The 19,481-nt window shown below is 31.3% G+C and overlaps 2 protein-coding genes across 2 annotated transcripts; one reads left to right on the forward strand and one right to left on the reverse strand.

Annotated features, from left to right (window-relative positions):
• Positions 1-7,745: 7,745 nt before the first annotated feature.
• On the forward strand, positions 7,746-16,865 carry LOC133834267 (uncharacterized). Its single transcript, XM_062263824.1, has 11 exons — positions 7,746-7,925; positions 8,209-8,363; positions 9,681-9,798; positions 10,138-10,234; positions 10,791-10,897; positions 11,170-11,292; positions 11,426-11,579; positions 13,136-13,196; positions 13,300-13,679; positions 14,240-15,854; positions 16,340-16,865. The coding sequence occupies exons 2-11, from the start codon at positions 8,236-8,238 to the stop codon at positions 16,587-16,589; spliced, it is 3,033 nt and encodes a 1,010-aa protein (XP_062119808.1). The 5' UTR covers positions 7,746-7,925; positions 8,209-8,235; the 3' UTR covers positions 16,590-16,865.
• A 1,054-nt stretch (positions 16,866-17,919) lies between these two features.
• Positions 17,920-18,884, reverse strand: LOC133777822 (protein ACCELERATED CELL DEATH 6-like). Its single transcript, XM_062217570.1, has 2 exons — positions 18,360-18,884; positions 17,920-18,240 (listed from the first exon to the last, which is right to left on the reverse strand). Exons 1-2 carry the CDS (start codon positions 18,882-18,884, stop codon positions 17,920-17,922), a joined length of 846 nt encoding a protein of 281 aa, XP_062073554.1.
• Positions 18,885-19,481: the final 597 nt, after the last annotated feature.

The raw sequence follows: 19,481 nt of genomic DNA on the forward strand, positions 1-19,481 counted from the left end.
CCTTCCACAGCTCTAAATTCTCACATAAGCAAGATGACTGTTCATAATATATACAGTCCATCTTGAAGGGGGGGTATTGGGTTTACTCAGTTATGGGTCTCCCATCATTATATTTAGTGTATTTCAGTTGTATTTGTCTGTTATTTTTGTTTCTTTATTAGTTAGGAGAGTTTGTTATTTTTTGGTTGTATTTGCCTATATAAAGACTTTCTGTAGCTTTGTTTTACATATATAACAGATCAATAATATTCTCATTCTTTTCTTTCTTTCTTTCATCCGCAATAATATTTTTAGAAAAATGAAATTAAAAATATTATTGAATGGTTGCTACCTACCACGAACTATAGTCAAGCACAACTATGCACTTGATGTTATATTATTTTATATAATATAATGTTAGATTAAATAATGTCACACAATATGATTTGTCATACATTGTAACATATTATAGAGAGTTACAAAATTATATACATGTGTGTGTCTAAATGTAACATATTTTGGAGTTACAATTCAGTTATAAATTTATAACTCTCAAATATTACCCAACAATATGTAGATTGATATTTACACATTTGAGTTTGAATTTCACAAAGCCATAATGTGATATGGTTGTTGGAGATATGATTTTAACTCTCATTATGTGTATGGAGGTTACAAAATCAAGTGGAAAGGAGTTTGTGATGTTTTGGAAATTTGAGAGAATTTGGGAGGCCGAAAAAACACTGTGGCCGCGGCCACTATCATCCCTAGCTGCAGCCTGGGGAACAGTTGCCGCGGCTAGGCTCGCTGACAGCCAAATTCCAATTCTTTTTTTTTCTTTTCAGTTTTGAACGTTTCTAACATCCCAAGTAATTCCAAAATCTTCATTTTAATTCCATAAACATCCAATTAAACATTGGTAATAACCAATGGGGTTGGTGTAAGTTGAAATTAAAAGAGTATCTCAAAATTCTATAAATAAAAGCCTAATGCTCACTTGTAAGACATACAATTTCTATCCACTAGAGCACTTGGCTAGAAATACATTCTAGAGAACTATTTTCATTTGTGAGAGCTTCCGTAATACATTCCACAAGAAATCTTAAAAATGTATTTTTTAGTATTTATAACTAAAGGTATTTTTGGGCATTATTAAAAAATTATTGACCAAATTAGAGCATAATCTACTTTTTTTTTTACTGATTTTACAAATACAAGGTATTTGATATGATTTTTTTTTCGTATTAGAAAGTACAAAAATTATAATTCAATAAAACACAAAGTATCAAATAAGTACATATATTTCTTATCTTAATTAAAATATGTTGAATCCAATATTAATTTATACCAATTAATATACCATGCATCTAGTGGTGTTTTGGACACCATTAGTACCTCATATCAAGCAATATTCATGCAATTAAGTTAAGGGGTGTTACTATTTGGCACTAAGGTACTCAACATCACATAAGATTGTACCCAGTTAGCAATACATCATCTCATAATTAATACTTATTTAATTAAAATGTATGAAACTCGATATTGAATTGCACTAATAACATCTTATTTCATCCTTATCATACTATATTTTATCGCTAATCAATAACATTAATTCCTAGTACCAACAACCGATATTTCTACCTTCATTAATTATTAGTGCACCAACCTATTGGAAACGTTCCCCATATTTACTACATATATGTACGAGATTAGTAATTGTACTGTTTTTTCCTTTTATTTGTGTGGTGAAGAATTAATGATGACATGGTCACTTACTTTACCATATATAATTTTTACAGGAGTAACGATTGGTTGTTATAGGTCTTTTCATATATATATATATATATATATATATATATTAGACACAAAATGAAATAATTGGTTATATATGATTATTATTATTTCATCAACACAAATATTTTGCAGTTTTTTTTCCACCTTTTGGAACAAATTGACAAATCTATATGTATTTATAAAGGGAAACTTTAGAAATGTGATGTGGCATCCTATAATTTTTTTTGAGTTATTTTCTCTATTTTATTAGAATTGATGTGAATTTGAATTTTATTTATATATATTAAGTAATAATTTTCTTTGTAAATATCTCACAGGGTTTACAAATTATTGTGAGTGTTATAGTTATAGGCTATAAATAAAGTATTTTTTTCATTCAATCTATATATATTTATAGAGAAAAAGTATTTTTTTTTATTCAATTTGATTTGTCCAACATTTAATATTTTTTTATGGGTGATTGATTAATAAAATCTTCCCCAATTAGTTAAAATTTTTTAATTTATCAAATTTATATCAATATATTTATATCTATAAATTTAATTTTTGTAACATATATTTTTATATCATTTAAATCTGTAAATATAATATATAATAGAACAAAAGACATATATATATATTCTATGACTTATTTGTTTTTTAAAAAAAAAATTATATTCATAATTTTTGAAGAGACATATAAAAGATTATATGTAGGGGTGATATTGAGTTCGTTTGGAAAATATATCTATATCTATATATCTATAAAGGAAAGCTTTGGAGAAGTGATTTAGCATTCTATAATTTTTTTAGGGCTATTTTATCTATTTTATTATAATTTAGGTGAATTTGAGTTTTATTTGTATATGTTAAGTAATGATTTTCTTTGTTGAAATCTCACATGGTTTACAAACCATTGTGGTGTTATAGTTGTAGGATAAAAATAAAGTATTTTTTCATTCAATTTGATTTATCCTATAATTAGTTTTTTTATGGGTGATTGATTAATAAAATCTTGTCCAATTAGTTATAATTTTTGAGTTTATCAAATTTATATCAATAGTAAAATTAGTATTTTTTTTCATATATGGGTGATATATATTTATATCTATATATTTAATTTTTGTATTATATATTTTTATATCATTTAAATTTGTAAATATAATATATCGTGTAACAAAAAAACATCTATATTGTATGACTATTTTTTTTATAAAAAAGTCATGTTCTTTTTGAAGAAACATATACAAGATTATATTTTGTGGTGGTGTTGAGTTCCCCTGAACAAAATATATAGACAATCTAACACGTCAATAAGTTCAAGATAATAAAAAAAATTAAGACCTTATAATATTAATTTATTTTTATTGTATAATGATTTATGTGCTAATTACATGAGACAAAAGAGAGAGAAAATAAAATTGTGATACTTTAAATAATTTCTTATATTTTTCATATAAGAATTAGAAAAAAGTATAAGTAGATTAAAAAATAATTAAAATAATTGATTTATGAAATAATTTTAAGTGATAATCTAATACATGTGTGTATGTATATAATTTAATGTGAATTATACAAACATAGCATTATAAAAAATCTATCTACATATAATATATATTTATATAAGTCTAAGGTTTGAAGATGTAATAAGACATCCTAAAATCTTTTAGAGATCTTTTATCTATTTAATTAGAATTTTTGGTGAATATGAGTTTTATTTGGAGAGGTGATGTGCTCGAGTTTCTCCTCGGAAAGTTCATAAATAAATGAACATATGGTTATATGAGTGCTAAAGCGAGAAAATGGAAAACAAAAGATCTATTGTAATTTTAAAATCAATTTTAAGATATTTATTTTATTCAAATACATTTTTATTATTAAAGTATTTATAACTAAGGATATTTTTGGGCATTATTAAAAAAATATTGACCAAATTAAAGGAGAAAGTACCTTTTTTTTTTTTACTGATTTTATAAATATAAAGTATTTGATTGGAATAGAAAGTATCAAAATTATAATTCAATTAAAATATGTTATTAAATTACATTAATTAATATATACTGCATTTAGCGATGTTTTGGACAATATTCATGCAATTAGTTAAGGGGTGTTACTATTTGGCACTAAAGTATCCAACATTATATAAAATTATACTCTATAGTTAGTTAGCGATATATAATCTCATAATTAATATTTATTTAATTAAAATATATAAAACTCGATATTAAATTGTATTAATAATAATTTATTACATTTTTATCGTAAAATGTGGTGTTATCACTAACCAACACCGTACCAACAACCCACATTTCTACATTTATTATTTTTCTTGACGTGCACCAACCTATTACATATATGTACGAGATTAGTAATTGTACTGTTTTTTCTTTTTATTTGTGTGGTGAAGAATTAATGATGACATGGTCACTTACTTTACCATATATAATTTTTACAGGAGTAACGATTGGTTGTTATAGGTCCTTTTCATATATATTAGACACAAAATGAAATAATTGGTTATATATGATTGTTATTATTTCATCAACACAAATATTTTGCAGTTTTTTTCCCCTTCTTTTAGAACAAATTGACAAATCTATATATCTATATATATTTTTGAAGAGACATATAATTTTTTTTTTATTTGTAGTGGTGATTTTGAGTTCGTTTGGAAAATCTATCTATATCTGTATATCTATAAAGAAAAGCTTTGGAGAAATGATTTATCATTTTATAATTTCTTAGAGCTATTTTATTTATTTTATTATAATTTAAGTGAATTTGAGTTTTATTTGTATATGTTAAGTAATGATTTTTTTTATCGAAATCTCATATAGTTTACAAATCATTGTGGGTGTTATAGTTGTAGGCTATAAATAAAGTATATTTTTTTCATTCAATTTGATTTATCCTGCAATTAGTTTTTTTTATGGGTGATTGATTAATAAAATCTTGTCCAATTAGTTATAATTTTTGAGTTTATAAAATTTATATCAATAATAAAATTAGTATTTTTTTTTCATATATGGGTGATATATATTTATATCTATATATTTAATTTTTGTATTATATATTTTTATATCATTTAAATTTATAAATATAATATGTAGTGTAACAAAAAACATTTATATTGTATGACTATTTATATATATATATATAAGTCATGTTCTTTCTGAAGAAACATATACAAGATTATATTTTGTGGTGGTGTTGAGTTCATCTGAAAAAAAAAATATAGATAATCTAACACGTCAATAAATTCAAGATAATAAAGAAAATTAAGACTCTATAATATTAATTTATTTTTATTGTATAATAATTTATGTGCTAATTACATGAGATAAAATAGAGAAAAAAATAAAATTGTGATACTTTAAATAATTTCTTATATTTTTCATATAAGAATTAGAAAAAGTATTAGTAAATTAAAAAATAATTAAAATAATTGATTTATGAGATAATTTTAAGTGATAATCTAATACATGTGTGTATGTATATATATATATAATTTAATATGAATTATACAAACATAACATTATAGAAAATCTATCTTCATATAATATATATTTATATAAGTCTAAGCTTTCAAAATGTAATAAGGCATCCTAAATCTTTTAGATATTTTTTATCTATTTAATTAGAAATTTTGGTGAATATGAGTTTTATTTGGAGTGTTAATGTGCTGGAGTTTCTCCCTGGAAAGTTCATGAATGGATGAACACATGACCATATGAGTGCTAAAGCAAGAAAGTGGGAAAATAAAAGATCTAGTGGAGGTGTGTGAAGTATCAACCTTTTAAGCTACCAATGATTTTGATAAGACTTTGTGATATTTTCACTTAGGTAAGTTCAAATCGAAAAACATTTTACTTTATGCACCAAAATTGTTTGAGCTATGGGTTGATGCTTGTATTTAAACAAGTGGGGGAATGCTATGATTGGTTAAATACAAAGAATATATGTTTGATTAGTGGTGAAAAATGCATATTTATTGATTTTAATTGTCAAAATAAATTTAAGTTTAATTAATATTGTTGACTGATGATTCAGCCAACGACACGGAGTCACCAAAACGATAAAAATTTGTAAGTTGAATGTAAGAACTAAACGACACCAGGAATTATATTGGTTCGGCCGCAGATATTTGTAATAACTTACTTCCACTTAGTGCTTTGTAGAGTCCTAGAATTTTACTTAGCTAGTTAGATAGTAGTAGTAGTAGCAATATCTAGTATTAGTTTGTAGTATGTTAGATTTCGTGGATTTTGGTTCAAACCAAGATTTAGTTGGAAACTCCTAGCAATAGTTATGGATTTTATAAGTTTAATATATAGTTTAAGAATATTAATTATAACATAATGTTTGATTAATATTGCTTATTATTAATATGATAATTATTATAACTTAAGTTTTAGATAGAGCCAATAAGAATATGACACTTGTCATGAGCATGGTTATTCCTAAGGTTTAGATAGAGCCAATAGGATTATGACACTTGTCATATGCATGATTATTAAGGAATTATTATTTTAATGATAAAATATTGGAAATATAAGACTTAGTCTTCACCAGAATCTGTTAGGAGCATGACATTTGTCACGATTTTATTTAATTGTGGATTAAGTTGTTATTTAGATTATTAAATAGATTTTCCCGTAACTTTAGGGTATTGTAACTTCCGATCTATTTTTGACCCACTTATGTTATGAATTTCGAAAAATAGTATTTCTAAAAAGTTGTAGATAATTGAATTATCTTTCTAACGGTATAAAGATGGTATAAATCAGAGTTCTACAACTCTAGTTATGTCAATTTTACTGCAATGAGTATAGAGTTACGAGATTTAGGGAGTTAGAAGTTAAGATTTTATTTGTTTTTATTATTTTTATTTTTTAATTTTAAAAATCAAGCTTTGACTCCTTCAACCTCTCTCTCTGAAAAATTTGACTAAGTTCTAAGCCTTTGACTGAAGAATATTAAAATATTTCCAATTAAATTCATTATTTTTATTCAAAGCAAAAAATAAGATATCTATTCCTAAAACTCTATAAATAGGACTTAGAATCCAACCCTTCTCCTCACTCTTCAGCTGTGATCATACTCCAAGGTGTTAGCGAGAACATAAGAGTGATACACTTGGGTGGGAAAGGAAAACATAAGAGTGCTTACCATCTCTACATCCATGGTGATTATTGGTTAATAAGCTTCGTATGGTATTGGTTTCTTGACTTACATTAGTTAATAAACTTCTAGATGTTCGTCATCACAATCATGCTTCCATGCACGAATGACATAAACAATTTATCTATGTGGAAATGACAACGACATAAAAATCAAGAGACACAATGTGTTTGGCTTACTAAGTCCAATTTTTATATGAAATAAAAAAAAACACTTATGCAGTTCAACTAAAACAATTGAACAAATTGGCTTTCAAAAGTTTCTCTCATTTTTATTTTGTTAAAATAACATATCAAAAGTAAAAAAATAAAAATTAATTATCAAAACATGGCATTTTTAAATACTTTTACCAAAGCCCACAAAAGGTCTTAAACCCACCTACACCTAATCAACTCGAAAACATGCCAAATCTAAAATGAGATAAATTGAAAATTAGCCAGTTTAATGAGTTCTTAACTAAAATTACCTTCTAAATATTTTTAGTTTAGTTCTACCAATTTTTATCACAGATAATTCATAAAATACCATTGACCACATGATACTCTTCTAAAAACAGTATCTACCAATTATAGGGGTATAATAGGTATATTGATTGAAATAGTGGATATTATACTAAAACTTAAAAATTGTAAATAAAAAAGAAAGGGCTTGATTAAAAGTGGCTACTGGATCTAATTTCTACATCCTCCAAAATCTTTTCGAGCGCGATTGGTACTTATTTATCGAATCTGAAACCCACAAAATCCGAATCCGACCCATCCAAAACCCGAAAATCCTAGTTTTGTCGAGTGGGTTGTATCGCGGGTCGGAATATCCATTCGGGCCTTTGACTAAGTGACCGTTTCTTCTTAATATGGAGATTCAACTGATGAAGATGAACAGTACTGAGTGCAACCCAACCCACCACATTCTTCTTCCATTGACAGATCTCTAAAGCTCGACACCCTCTCAATCCCAAACCCTAATCAAATTTACCTCACTATCAGGTTCAGGTACTCAGTCTCTCTCTCTCTCTCTCTCTGATCTATGCATCCTCAACGTGGTTCTTCAAAATTTGGTTTCGCATTTTTTAATTTTTGATATTCTTAAATTCATTTCCACTGCGTATTTTAGCGAGAAAATTGATTTTTCTGGATCTAATTTCGACTTGCTTCATACTTACTTATTTGTATTTTGATTTGGTTATGGATTATGCTTGAATTTGGCTAAATTTTGTTTCGATTTCGTGTAAATTTTTGTCTGCCTGTGTTAATGAAAACTTTGATTTATGTGCAGAGAGTAGATTAGGTGATTGTGTAAAAGATGCAGCGTTCTCCAGCGACGATCGAGGAACAATTGATATTGAAAACAATCAAAGAGGAATGTCCATGGGAGAGCTTGCCCAAACGGCTTCAAGCCACCTTGTCCTCCAAGGAAGAATGGCACAGAAGGTTAAGCTACTTTTTATTATTACTTTTCTTTTTCTTGCTTTTGAGTTTTTCTTTGAATAACAATGTATTGTATAAAGAATTGTAAATATTAAAAGATGAATAATATTGTGCTCATTTAGAAAAAAATGTTTCAATGAGAAAGCATTTACTATTAACTAATTTGCTTTAAAATAGAATACACTGAGGCCGCTATTACATTGCTTTATGAACTTCTTTGATACGTGGCTTGCATACAGTTCAGCATTTGTTGATTTAACAATCGAATTGAGGGTTCATAGAAGAATTGCATTTAGTTTTGTTATAATATTCATGTTAACATTAAAAGTATTCATGAGTGTGTGCTTTTAGTTTCTATATAAAAGTGAAGAGAAAGCATTTGCCAAACGGTTAGTTAATATTGTTTTATTTTGTTGAAAGTGGGCTCTTTGCCTAACTTTATAATATTCGAGGAAAAATAAACTATAATTTTTACTGTTTTGGTATCCTAGAGAGATTTCAACCTCAGACATTGTGGAGGAAACCACATGCTTGACTATTTTGACTATTTGAGCTACCCTGTTGGTAGGATTTTGATTGTCCTATCTAAACAATTCATACAAAATTCTACTGAAATGTCTCTGTATTCTTCAACTTCAGATTTGACAAAGCACCAAAACTTTAACATATACAATGGTGAGTTAATTCGAGGGGCTCTCCTCTCCCAAGAATAAGCAAATTCTGCTCTAACTTCTCTCCTTAGAACTAACCTCTTTTGTGCAATCATAACAGCCCAAAACAGAATTGTAGTAACATACCAGCTCGCTCAACTAAATTCCTAACTAACTTGTTTGTTTCTAAACTTCCTCCTTACATACGTGAGTCTTATGGGAGGTTTATCATTCTTATCAATACTCCCCGCTCAATCAGCAACCTTCTCCTCAAGGTTGAAGGATGGAAGTTGTTGCTGGAGATCATCAAAAGCTTCCCAAGTGGCCTCACAATCAGCAAACCTCTGCCACTTGGACTCTTGCATCTATCTTCTTCGTTACCATGGCCCCAAGATTGTCTCTGATATTACTTGATAGGATTCTGATTATCTTATCTAAACCATTCACGGAAAATTCTCTTTCTCCTTACATACACTAGTCTTATGGGAGGTTTATCATTCTTGTCACCCTCTTAGATAAATTAATTAGTTATGAAATGTAGACTAATATAGGTTTATGGTGATTGAACACTGTTTTTGATCAATATTTGCTCTGTTAATGTTCAGTTAGCAACGTTGGCTGCAGCCTAATTTTAGTTTTAACTTCACTTGCCCGTGCTTACTCTATGCAGGATAGTTGAACATTGCATTAAAAAAAGACTTCAATGGAATGCTTGTTTTGCTCGCAAAATATGCAAAGAAACGGAATATTACGAAGATTTGATGCGCTACTTGCGAAAGAATTTAGCGGTGCGTCTTATTTTTGGAAGCATATTAAGTTCTTTGCAAATCACACTGTTACTGCTACACTGCATCAACGATCAACATGTTCTGCACTCTCTATCCCTTTTGAATAAAGTGCAACAAAAGGATTTGCCAATATTATATTTGATGTAGTTTCATATATTTGTAATATTACAAGACTTGGCACAGTTAAATCTTAGATGATATGATGTTATCACTTCTCTACTTCACTCAATATAGTATCACTTTGATTTAATTGTATCAGCTGTACAAAATTTACCTTTATTTTCCTTTTGCTTCAAATATATGATTTTTGCAATTTGTTGTTGAAATTGTTATGTGCAGCTATTTCCTTATCACCTTGCAGAGTATGTTTGCCGTGTGATGAGGGTATCACCTTTTAAATACTACTGCGATATGATTTTTGAGGTTATGAAGAATGGTAATACTTCACTTTCTTTCGATAAATATGCTAAGAGTATGAATTAGTCTTATTTTTATTTGGTTTCTAGAAGATTCCTGAATACTAGCATGTTGATACATAAGGCAAGGGCACCACACTTATGCTGACACTTAACGAATTACTTTGCCTTCATTGGTCTGTTTAAATTTCTGTGTATAATGTCAACAAACTTTTCAGTAGTTGGTTAATTTACTATGTACGTTTATTATGCAAAGCAACATATACATATTTATAGAATAAGGAAAAAAAGAAGGAAATTTTCTATTGCTATTGATGCTTGTGATCTTGCAAGACAAAGGGATGGTGGAACGTTACCTAAGAATCTCAATCATATAATAAAACGATCTGAAATGTATCAGCAAGAGGTGAATGTATTAAATTAGTTGAACTTGTACAGAAGTCTCTACATGGTTAGATTTTTATTTACAAGGTTTAAAACTTTGCGAAATTGGACATTGTTGCTCGATTTTGCATGTGAGAATTGCTTGATACTTACAGTAGGTAACGATGCTCATGTATTTCGTGTTATTTGCAGAGCAACCTTATGATAGCATCCCAAATTTTAGTGCTGCAGATGCATTGCGGCTTACAGGCATAGGGAGAAATGAATTTATTGATATAATGAACAAGTGCAGATCTAAGGTACCGACTTTCATTTTTATAGGTCTGTATCTTGAACGTGTGTAAGAGAGAGAGAGAGAGAGAAAGAGAGAGAGAGAGAGAGAACCTAGGGGAGGGGAAACAAACCAATTTATGATCTATTATTGATTCTTCTGTTTAAACTTTAAAGTTGTGCTTCCATTCTGAAACCTTTTACTTTGAGTAGTGGTTTAACCTATGCACTTGTTTGGGACCACATTCACAGTGATTCTTATTATTTCGCCTTTTCTAAAATCTGGTTTGGAGCTATGCAGAAAATTATGTGGAAGCTTAACAAGTCAATTGCAAAAGAACTTTTACCTACCCAACCTGTGGATTTTACAATTGAACCATGGTGGGGAGTTTGTCTCGTGAACTTTACATTGGAAGAATTTAAGGTAAAAATTCTAGTGCTCAAAAATATCAACATCATTTCCGCAATCACACAATTTTATGTGTGTTTGTGCCACATGCTTCGAAGTTATGATTTGTGTGATTGATGTCGATTACAATTATTACCTGCGTTTGTAGAAACTCTCAGAAGAAGAAATGGCTACCATAGATAAAGTCTGCAAGGAAGAAGCCAATTCATTTATCCTGTTCGATCCTGACATTATCAAAGGTCTTTTTCGGCGGGGATTAATATACTTTGATGTTCCAGTTTATTCTGATGACCGCTTTAAAGGTAAGTGTAATAACAATATCATGCCAATTATTTATTCCAATGTTAACATATTGAATACATTGATTTTGAAAAGAAAAAAAAACCTTGTACAAGTTACTAGTGTTATAATGTTATTCCTTTGGAAACTTTGCACTTCTTTTCTGGAGGCTAATAATGAACTCATTTACTTTCGTTGTTTTTTGTTCATCATTGTTAGTTTTAGAAGCTAAAGATTGTGTTCACATATAGAGTTGAAATGCATTTCTGTCCTTTGCATTTTGTGCAAAAGATGCTACTTAAGGCGGTACTCTTGATTGTAACATTTTTTAAAAAGAAACTGAACTTGTATTAATATATGAAAAAAATAAAAGTCCGAGCGACAGATAACTTCAATCTCTAGCTAAGTCAGAAAATAAAATTTCTTTAAAATCTTTCACATTGAATAACCAAATAGCTACCCCATACCTAACTTTATCTCATAGACTTTTTGGTGAAATCTCAACACCTTAAAAAGTCTTCTGTTTCTCTCTAATCAGATCACCCTACTGATGGCCATTGTAGCACACTCAATAACTTTCGTTTCATCTTTTTTTTTATTTGGAATATAAGAAAACAGAAACTGTAAACAATGTTGCTGAAACACCCATTGCTCCTTAAACTATTTTGAGGGAACTGGAAGCCCGAAACATCACTGGCTGGACCTGTTCCTTTAAACACTCAAATTTGTAAGTATAAATTTCTGAACTATCATTGAGCCAAACCCTTCTATCTTCTAAATTGTGACAAACATTCCTACCTTCCTTCCAGCATGGTTAGCAACTCATTTACTTTGGAATCTTCCTATCAAGCAGGTTTCTCTTTAAGTGAAAATTCCAAGAAACACTTGCATTCACCATTCCAACCCCAACCCCCCACCCCACATCTCTAAATTGTTACTCTTGATTGTAACATTGAGCTGGTATAATTCTCGCTAGGCTCGAGAATTGGCTTATGGCCAAATAGCTTATTTGCAAATACCTCTTATCGGTCATCACATATATTGAACTTTTTCTTTAACTTTTGCTATGATTATGTTTTCGGTCTTTCTCTCAATATACGTGAAATATAATTGAAAATAGCTATACATAAAAATATACTATAGTTGCTCTTGCACATTCTTGCTTGTCTTTATGCTGAACTGCCACATCATCCAACTAGGGGTTCGGTGAACATTTGGCATTCTGATAATTCTAGATTATTTTTATTAGGGTACCTGAAGTCTGTTCTACATACTTGTGATCTTTTTGGGTCAAAACACAATGAGCCTTTCTCTAAAAACTATAAATGATAGATTATGAGTTAAAATGTGTGAACTTCTATTGTTTTGAGCTGTGACTTTCACTTGCATTTATTAAACTTAACTAGTAACAGTCAATTGTATATATTATTCTATGATTTAAGTAATTCAAAATAACAAGTACTCTTCTATGCTTTCCTAATATGTACTGCAATCCAGAAAATATTCAAGTTGATTCATTTTTCATCAGTAATCATAGTAGGCTTCTGTGTTTGAATTACTAATGGTTACAGAGGTCCAGTTTCCAGGCTTGAAGGGTTTGTTTCCAACAGAGAGCAGTCTTATGAAGATCCTATAGAGGAGTAAGGCAGTATTTCGACATAACAATGTCTTTAATACCCCATCGTTATATTTTTGACTGGCAAGGAAACTGAGTCCTGATATTTTCAATGTCTTATTTTGAAGGTTACTGTATGCAGTATTTGTTGTTTCAAGTGAGAATGCAACTGTTGCTGAGCTGGCAGCAACGTTACAGGCTGACCTTTCACAACTGCAGGCAGCTGCATCTTTTGCATGTCGATTGGGTTGGGCAGTGAAAGTCATTGATCCAGCATCTATTCTTCAAGATTCAAGTATACCTGGATCTCCTAGGACCATTCTTAGTGATGAAGAGGGTTCTCATGCTGGTGCTGGCTCATCAAATATTTTCATAGATGGTGATAATGCTTCAGAAGGGGAAGCTTCAGGAGCAGAAAAGTTTGGGCCAGGTTCATTGTATGCTCGTGTTGCTTTCATTGTGGATGCTAACATAACATCGTATCTTATGATGGGATCTGTTTCACCAGGTTTGTCTTTCAGTTGATTATTTTTTAACAAGCTTCTGACTTTTTCTTATAATATTTTAATATTACTGTCATCAGAGCTAAATTAAAATACTTCTAATTGGTCAGAACTTAGAATCTTCTCCCTTAAACATTATGGAATAGGTGATCTGTATCTGAAGTTGTTGTGAATGAGGAAGGAAGACATGAAATTTAGATATCTTGATGGATACCTTTGGTGTGTTGTGTAAAAGAATGCACACAAGTTCATAATACTCTTTGGAACACGGTGTGATAGATTCTTAAAACTATCTTCCTTCATTGTCTCATTTCTATTCCTGCCCAGCATTGTGCAGTTTACTAGTGTACTTTGCATATGTTATGATGTGTGGACATCCTGAGTATCCTTTCCATCTTGTTAAAACAGGGGAACATGGTGTTACTGATTGCATTTATGAATATTTTCTTTCCTTTTTCCTGCCAAGTCTGTTACATCTTTGCGTAATATACATATATTCTTTCCAGTGTTCGGTCGTATCTTTTCATGGTTTTCTATATATGTTACTAAAGAATTCGTCTTTCAGGCTTAAAATCTCATGCTGTGACACTGTATGAAGCGGGAAAACTTGGTCATGCTAGCATTGCGGATCTTTGTAAGGATCTGAGTACCTTAGAGGGAGCTAAATTTGAGGGAGAACTCCAGGAATTCGCAAATCATGCTTCTAGCCTTCGTTGTGTTTTAGAATGCCTACAGTCAGGTGGAGTTGCGACTTATGTGAAAGCAGATGAGATTTTCAACAATATAGATAAAATGGCCTTAAGCAATGAGGAGATTGCTTCTCTGGTTGCTGATATTACCATAAATGACAGATCAGAACCTACTGGTGTGGATGAAGATGGGTTTAACGGCGATGGTTCCATTAATAAGGAGATGTCACAGGGGGATTCTGACCTTACTGAATCTGTTCCTGAAAGTACTGATACTAAACCAATAGTTGGAATTTCATCAGGAGATGATGATAGCTTAATTGAAGTCACTGAATCCATAAATCTTCTGGAGGATGAGAAACTGATTCCAGTTGAAGGGTCAGATGTTGGAAAAGAAATGTCAAGGAGGATAAAGAAATATCGCGTAGACATACTTCGTTGTGAAAGCTTGGCATCTCTTGCACCCGCAACTTTAGAACGGTTGTTTCTTCGTGACTATGATATTGTTGTCTCTATTATTCCTCTTCCACATTCATCAATCCTCCCTGGACCGACATTTCCTGTTCATTTTGGTCCTCCCTCTCACTCATCCATGACACCTTGGATGAAGTTGGTGTTGTACACAACTGTGGCATGTGGACCTCTATCTATTGTTCTGATGAAAGGGCAATGCTTACGCTTGCTTCCTGCACCACTGGCTGGTTGTGAGAAGGCTCTCATATGGTCTTGGGATGGTTCTACAGTAGGAGGCTTGGGGGGCAAGTTTGAAGGAAACTTAGTTAAGGGAGGTATACTCTTGCACTGTTTAAATTCACTTCTGAAACACTCAGCTGTGCTAGTGCAGCCCCTCAGTAAGTACGACCTTGATAAATCTGGGCGAGTTGTTACTCTAGATATTCCATTGCCGTTAAAGAATTCTGATGGTTCAACTGCTCGTATAGAGGGGGATATGGGACTGAGTGAAGAGGAAAGTAAAAGGCTGAACTCTTTGTTGGCTGATTTGGCTAACAAAATGGAGTTGTGGACAGTGGGTTACATTCGGCTCTTAAAACTTTTCAAGGAAAAAGAGTCTGAACAATTTTCACCTGTTGAAGAGAAGTATGAATGGGTTCCACTGAGTGTGGAATTTGGTGTTCCACTTTTCAGTCCGAAGTTATGCAATAATATTTGCAAGAGGGTCGTTTCATCCCAATTACTTCAAGCAGACTCACTACATGAGCATCATGATGCAATGCAAGGCATAAGAAAAAGATTACGGGATGTTTGTGCAGAGTATCAAGCAACGGGTCCTGCAGCAAAGCTTCTTTATCAGAAAGAGAAATCAAAGGAGCCATCTCGACATCTCATGAATTATGCTAGTGGAAGGTGGAATCCACTCGTGGATCCTTCATCTCCCATTTCGGGAGCTATGAGTGAACATCAGAGACTAAAACTAGCTAACCGAAATCGTTGCCGAACTGAAGTCTTGAGCTTTGATGGGAGCATCCTCAGGTCAATCTTAAATCTTTTTTTTTCTTTTTCTTTTACACGTGGCATATTATCCTATTTCCCACCATATCCTTGCAGTTAATTTGGTACCATGATATGCACTAATATTTCTTGGTTTACTTTCTGCATTTGATGTGGGTGGTGTTTAGAGATTACTTCTAGATACGATTTTTTTTCGTTTATGAAAGACTGGCAAAGGTTGCGCTTTAGATTTTTTGTTCTTTTTCATTTTTGAGGAATCTTATTCTTTCTTACATTTAGTTTCTTATTAGTATACGTATAGTTTTCTTGGATGTTGTATTAGATATTAGAAGTTATCCATTATATGAATAAATGAAGGCTAATAAACATAGCAGCTAGCCATAAACTTGCACAATTGGTTATTGGATGCATTCTTTTACCAATACATATAAATATTTGTTATGATAGCAAAGAGGAATTGAGATGGATCATATGGTCTAATTCCTTCCTTTGATGATGGTGTTCAGGTCATACGCTTTGGCGCCTGTGTACGAGGCTTCCACAAGGCCAATCGAAGAATCCCCTTCAGGGAGCACAATAAAAGTTGAGCAAGAGGAGGCCGACAACAGAGAAGTTGTCCTTCCCGGTGTCAATCTTCTTTTCGATGGCGCTGAGTTGCACCCTTTCGACATAGGCGCTTGCCTGCAGGCTCGTCAACCAGTCTCCTTAATAGCCGAGGCAGCTGTTACCTCTGCAGCTTTTGCTGCTGTTAAATAGGGACTTACAGCTGCTACATGCTTCCTTGGTAAGAGAACAGATAACTTCCCTACTGCCATTCTCGAAACCCGTCATCCATGTCCTTTTGTTATTATTTTTTGATTCGTCTGCTCGATTTGAGATTGGCAGTATCCGCTGGCTTAAAGTCAAATCAGCTCTAAGGTAATTAGAAAATTACCCCTTTATAGTATAGTATGCAACTCTGTTGATTGCTTAACCACACTGATTTATGATCAAAATTATCATGAAAGACCCTTCTTTCATTTGCATTTAAAAGCCGCATTGTATCTTGAACCAGCAAAAATTCAAATTAAAACCAATTTGAAAAGTGGACTAACAGCCTCTAACCATAGTAGGTAAATCTTTTATATATTTTTCTTTTACAGTAAAAAATAACTTATCTAATATTTTGTATCACTTTGCTATTTGTTTAGCCATTTTAACTTTCATTTTGTTTTTAAATTTTTCTGCTCTCGTCATGTAGACAACCCAAATGGCTACAAGACATTATTAACTTAATAATTATGAGTTTCCCATAAAGAGTAAAAGCCTATAGAGGAGCTTTTTTTTTTTTTTTAAAGAATGAATTGAGTAAATTTTTTTTGCAAATATAATAGAATTTCGAACATTTTTTTACAATAAATTTACTCTGAATTGGTGATGCACAATATCTCTGAATTGGATAATCTAGAAATATTCATTCAAAAACTAAAAATTTTGTGAAAGAGTTCACTAAAATAACCTAATTGCTATTGCAAGAGTGTACCTCGTAAGAAGTGGAGATGGGACTTTGTAGTGGAATTTAGCTCGACCCTTGCGTAATATTCGCTAATCAAATGCACTACATTGGCAAAACAACCATCTCATTGTAGCTACTGACAAAAGAGAGTTAACCCGTTTGAGATTTGAATGCTGCTACACCAGAACGCGTAAAGTTTCATCTTGCTCTTAAATAAATATACATATGTAAACCTATAGAGCAATCGATCATCAATGGATGCCAAAAAATATATAATTTTTCCTCTAGTTAACATGTTATTCAATTCACACAAGTCATTATATATTAAATCAAGCAAATTTGAAAAAATTTCAACATTAGCAAAATAAAATTAAAATGTTGAGTTTACTCTTATATATTTATGACTTGCACAAGTTATATATATATATATATATATATATGAAAATTATTCTCAAATTAAGCTCTCGTCAACCTCCCTTAATGATATTTGATAGTCGAAAGTGACAACGTTGTGGATATACCAGTGACAAATGCCAGCATCATGAAGGCTAGGGCCCAGATTGTTAATCTCATGACAGAGCTTGTAGTTCTTCAACTTGGTGTCACCATATTAAGAAGGATGTTCAAAAAAACAGATAGAGCAGAGAGCAACAAGGCCATTGTGTTTGTTATGATGAAGAACTGGAATACTACGCTGTTCCTCAGTGCAGCACTCTCTGGTTCTTTTCGATGTCCAACCTCTTCGGTTATGTAACCTCCTGGCATCGAAATTCCAGCTGCAAATGTCACTGTTGCAATCAACGTAGAAGTAACTAGACTAGATTCTTTAAATCTTTTAATGAGTTCCTTCTGCATATTATTAATCTTCTCGCAATTGAGTTCAAGTTCTAGGACATATTTTCCCATAGAAGGCTGTATGGAGTATTTATTGAAGAGATCCAGCATTTAAATAATTACCTCATATTGATCAGTTTACAATAAGATATAACATAGCTAGATAAAAGTCAAACTGTAGAAATTTGATTAATTACCTCACGTATTGGGAATTGAAGCATATACACATCTCGAATATTGTTGTTTTGGTTGTTGAGTGACATCCTATTCACTTGGGGATGAGACAACAAAGCTTTTAGAACAAGCAGATTCCATGAGGAAGTGGCAGCCATATGAAGCAAGGGGGTATTTCCATCCTTATCTTTTATATTTAAAATTAATGATGATGCATGTTCGAAGATGAATTTTACGTTGGAGAGATATGTAGTCGTCACAGCATGGTGTAGAACATTTCTGCCTTCATCGTCAACTTCTTCGTAGCTATCTGGACAACTTCTCAGAATTTCCTTCATAATCTTATGACCATAATACTCATTGTAAGCTGCAATGTGAAGAGCTGTCATGCCTTTCTTATTTTTGATGTATGCACTACTTTCATTATTTTTTAGCAACATTTTTGTAATCTCCACCACATTTTTGCGATTCATAGCAACATAGTGCAGTGGAATACAACCATCATCATCTGCTTGTTTTGTCAGAAAATCTACTTTGTCCAAAAGCATTTTTGTTATTCCTAAAGAATTTAAGTAAATTATCTATAACATTATTAACAACAATAATAATAATAATAAATATTTTAGAAGAAATTATATATTTACAAAAATATATGTAATAAGATAAATATATATAATAAGAACTTGTCCACCTCGAATCTGGCTGAACTCATTCTTGCTCTGTATCTTGATCAACCAAGATGGTCACCAAGTAGTTCTTGAATCCTCTAATGCAACTTGTGCATCTGATACCACTTGTTGTAAAAACAACAACAAAAGAACTAGCATAAAACAGAGAATAACAAATCAGATTTGAACCAAAACAACACAAACAATTATTTGGTTCGGATCACAATGTAATCCTACATCCAAGGGGTAGAACAACCTAAAAAATGGCTGAGAACTTTATTCAGTAAGCTTGAGATCAAAACAAGAGTTTACACCAAGAAGCCTTGCTTCAAATTACAAAGAGAGCTCACACAATGAAAGATCAAGATCAGATACACTTGAACTCTTTACAACCCTCCAATCTCACTCAATTTCTAACTCTTAACCAATATCCCAACAGACCAAGGTTCTCAAGTATTTATAGCTAATTCCCTTAAC

Source organism: Humulus lupulus, chromosome 5 (genome assembly GCF_963169125.1).
Source record: "Humulus lupulus chromosome 5, drHumLupu1.1, whole genome shotgun sequence".
Classification (NCBI taxonomy): Eukaryota; Viridiplantae; Streptophyta; class Magnoliopsida; order Rosales; family Cannabaceae; genus Humulus; species Humulus lupulus.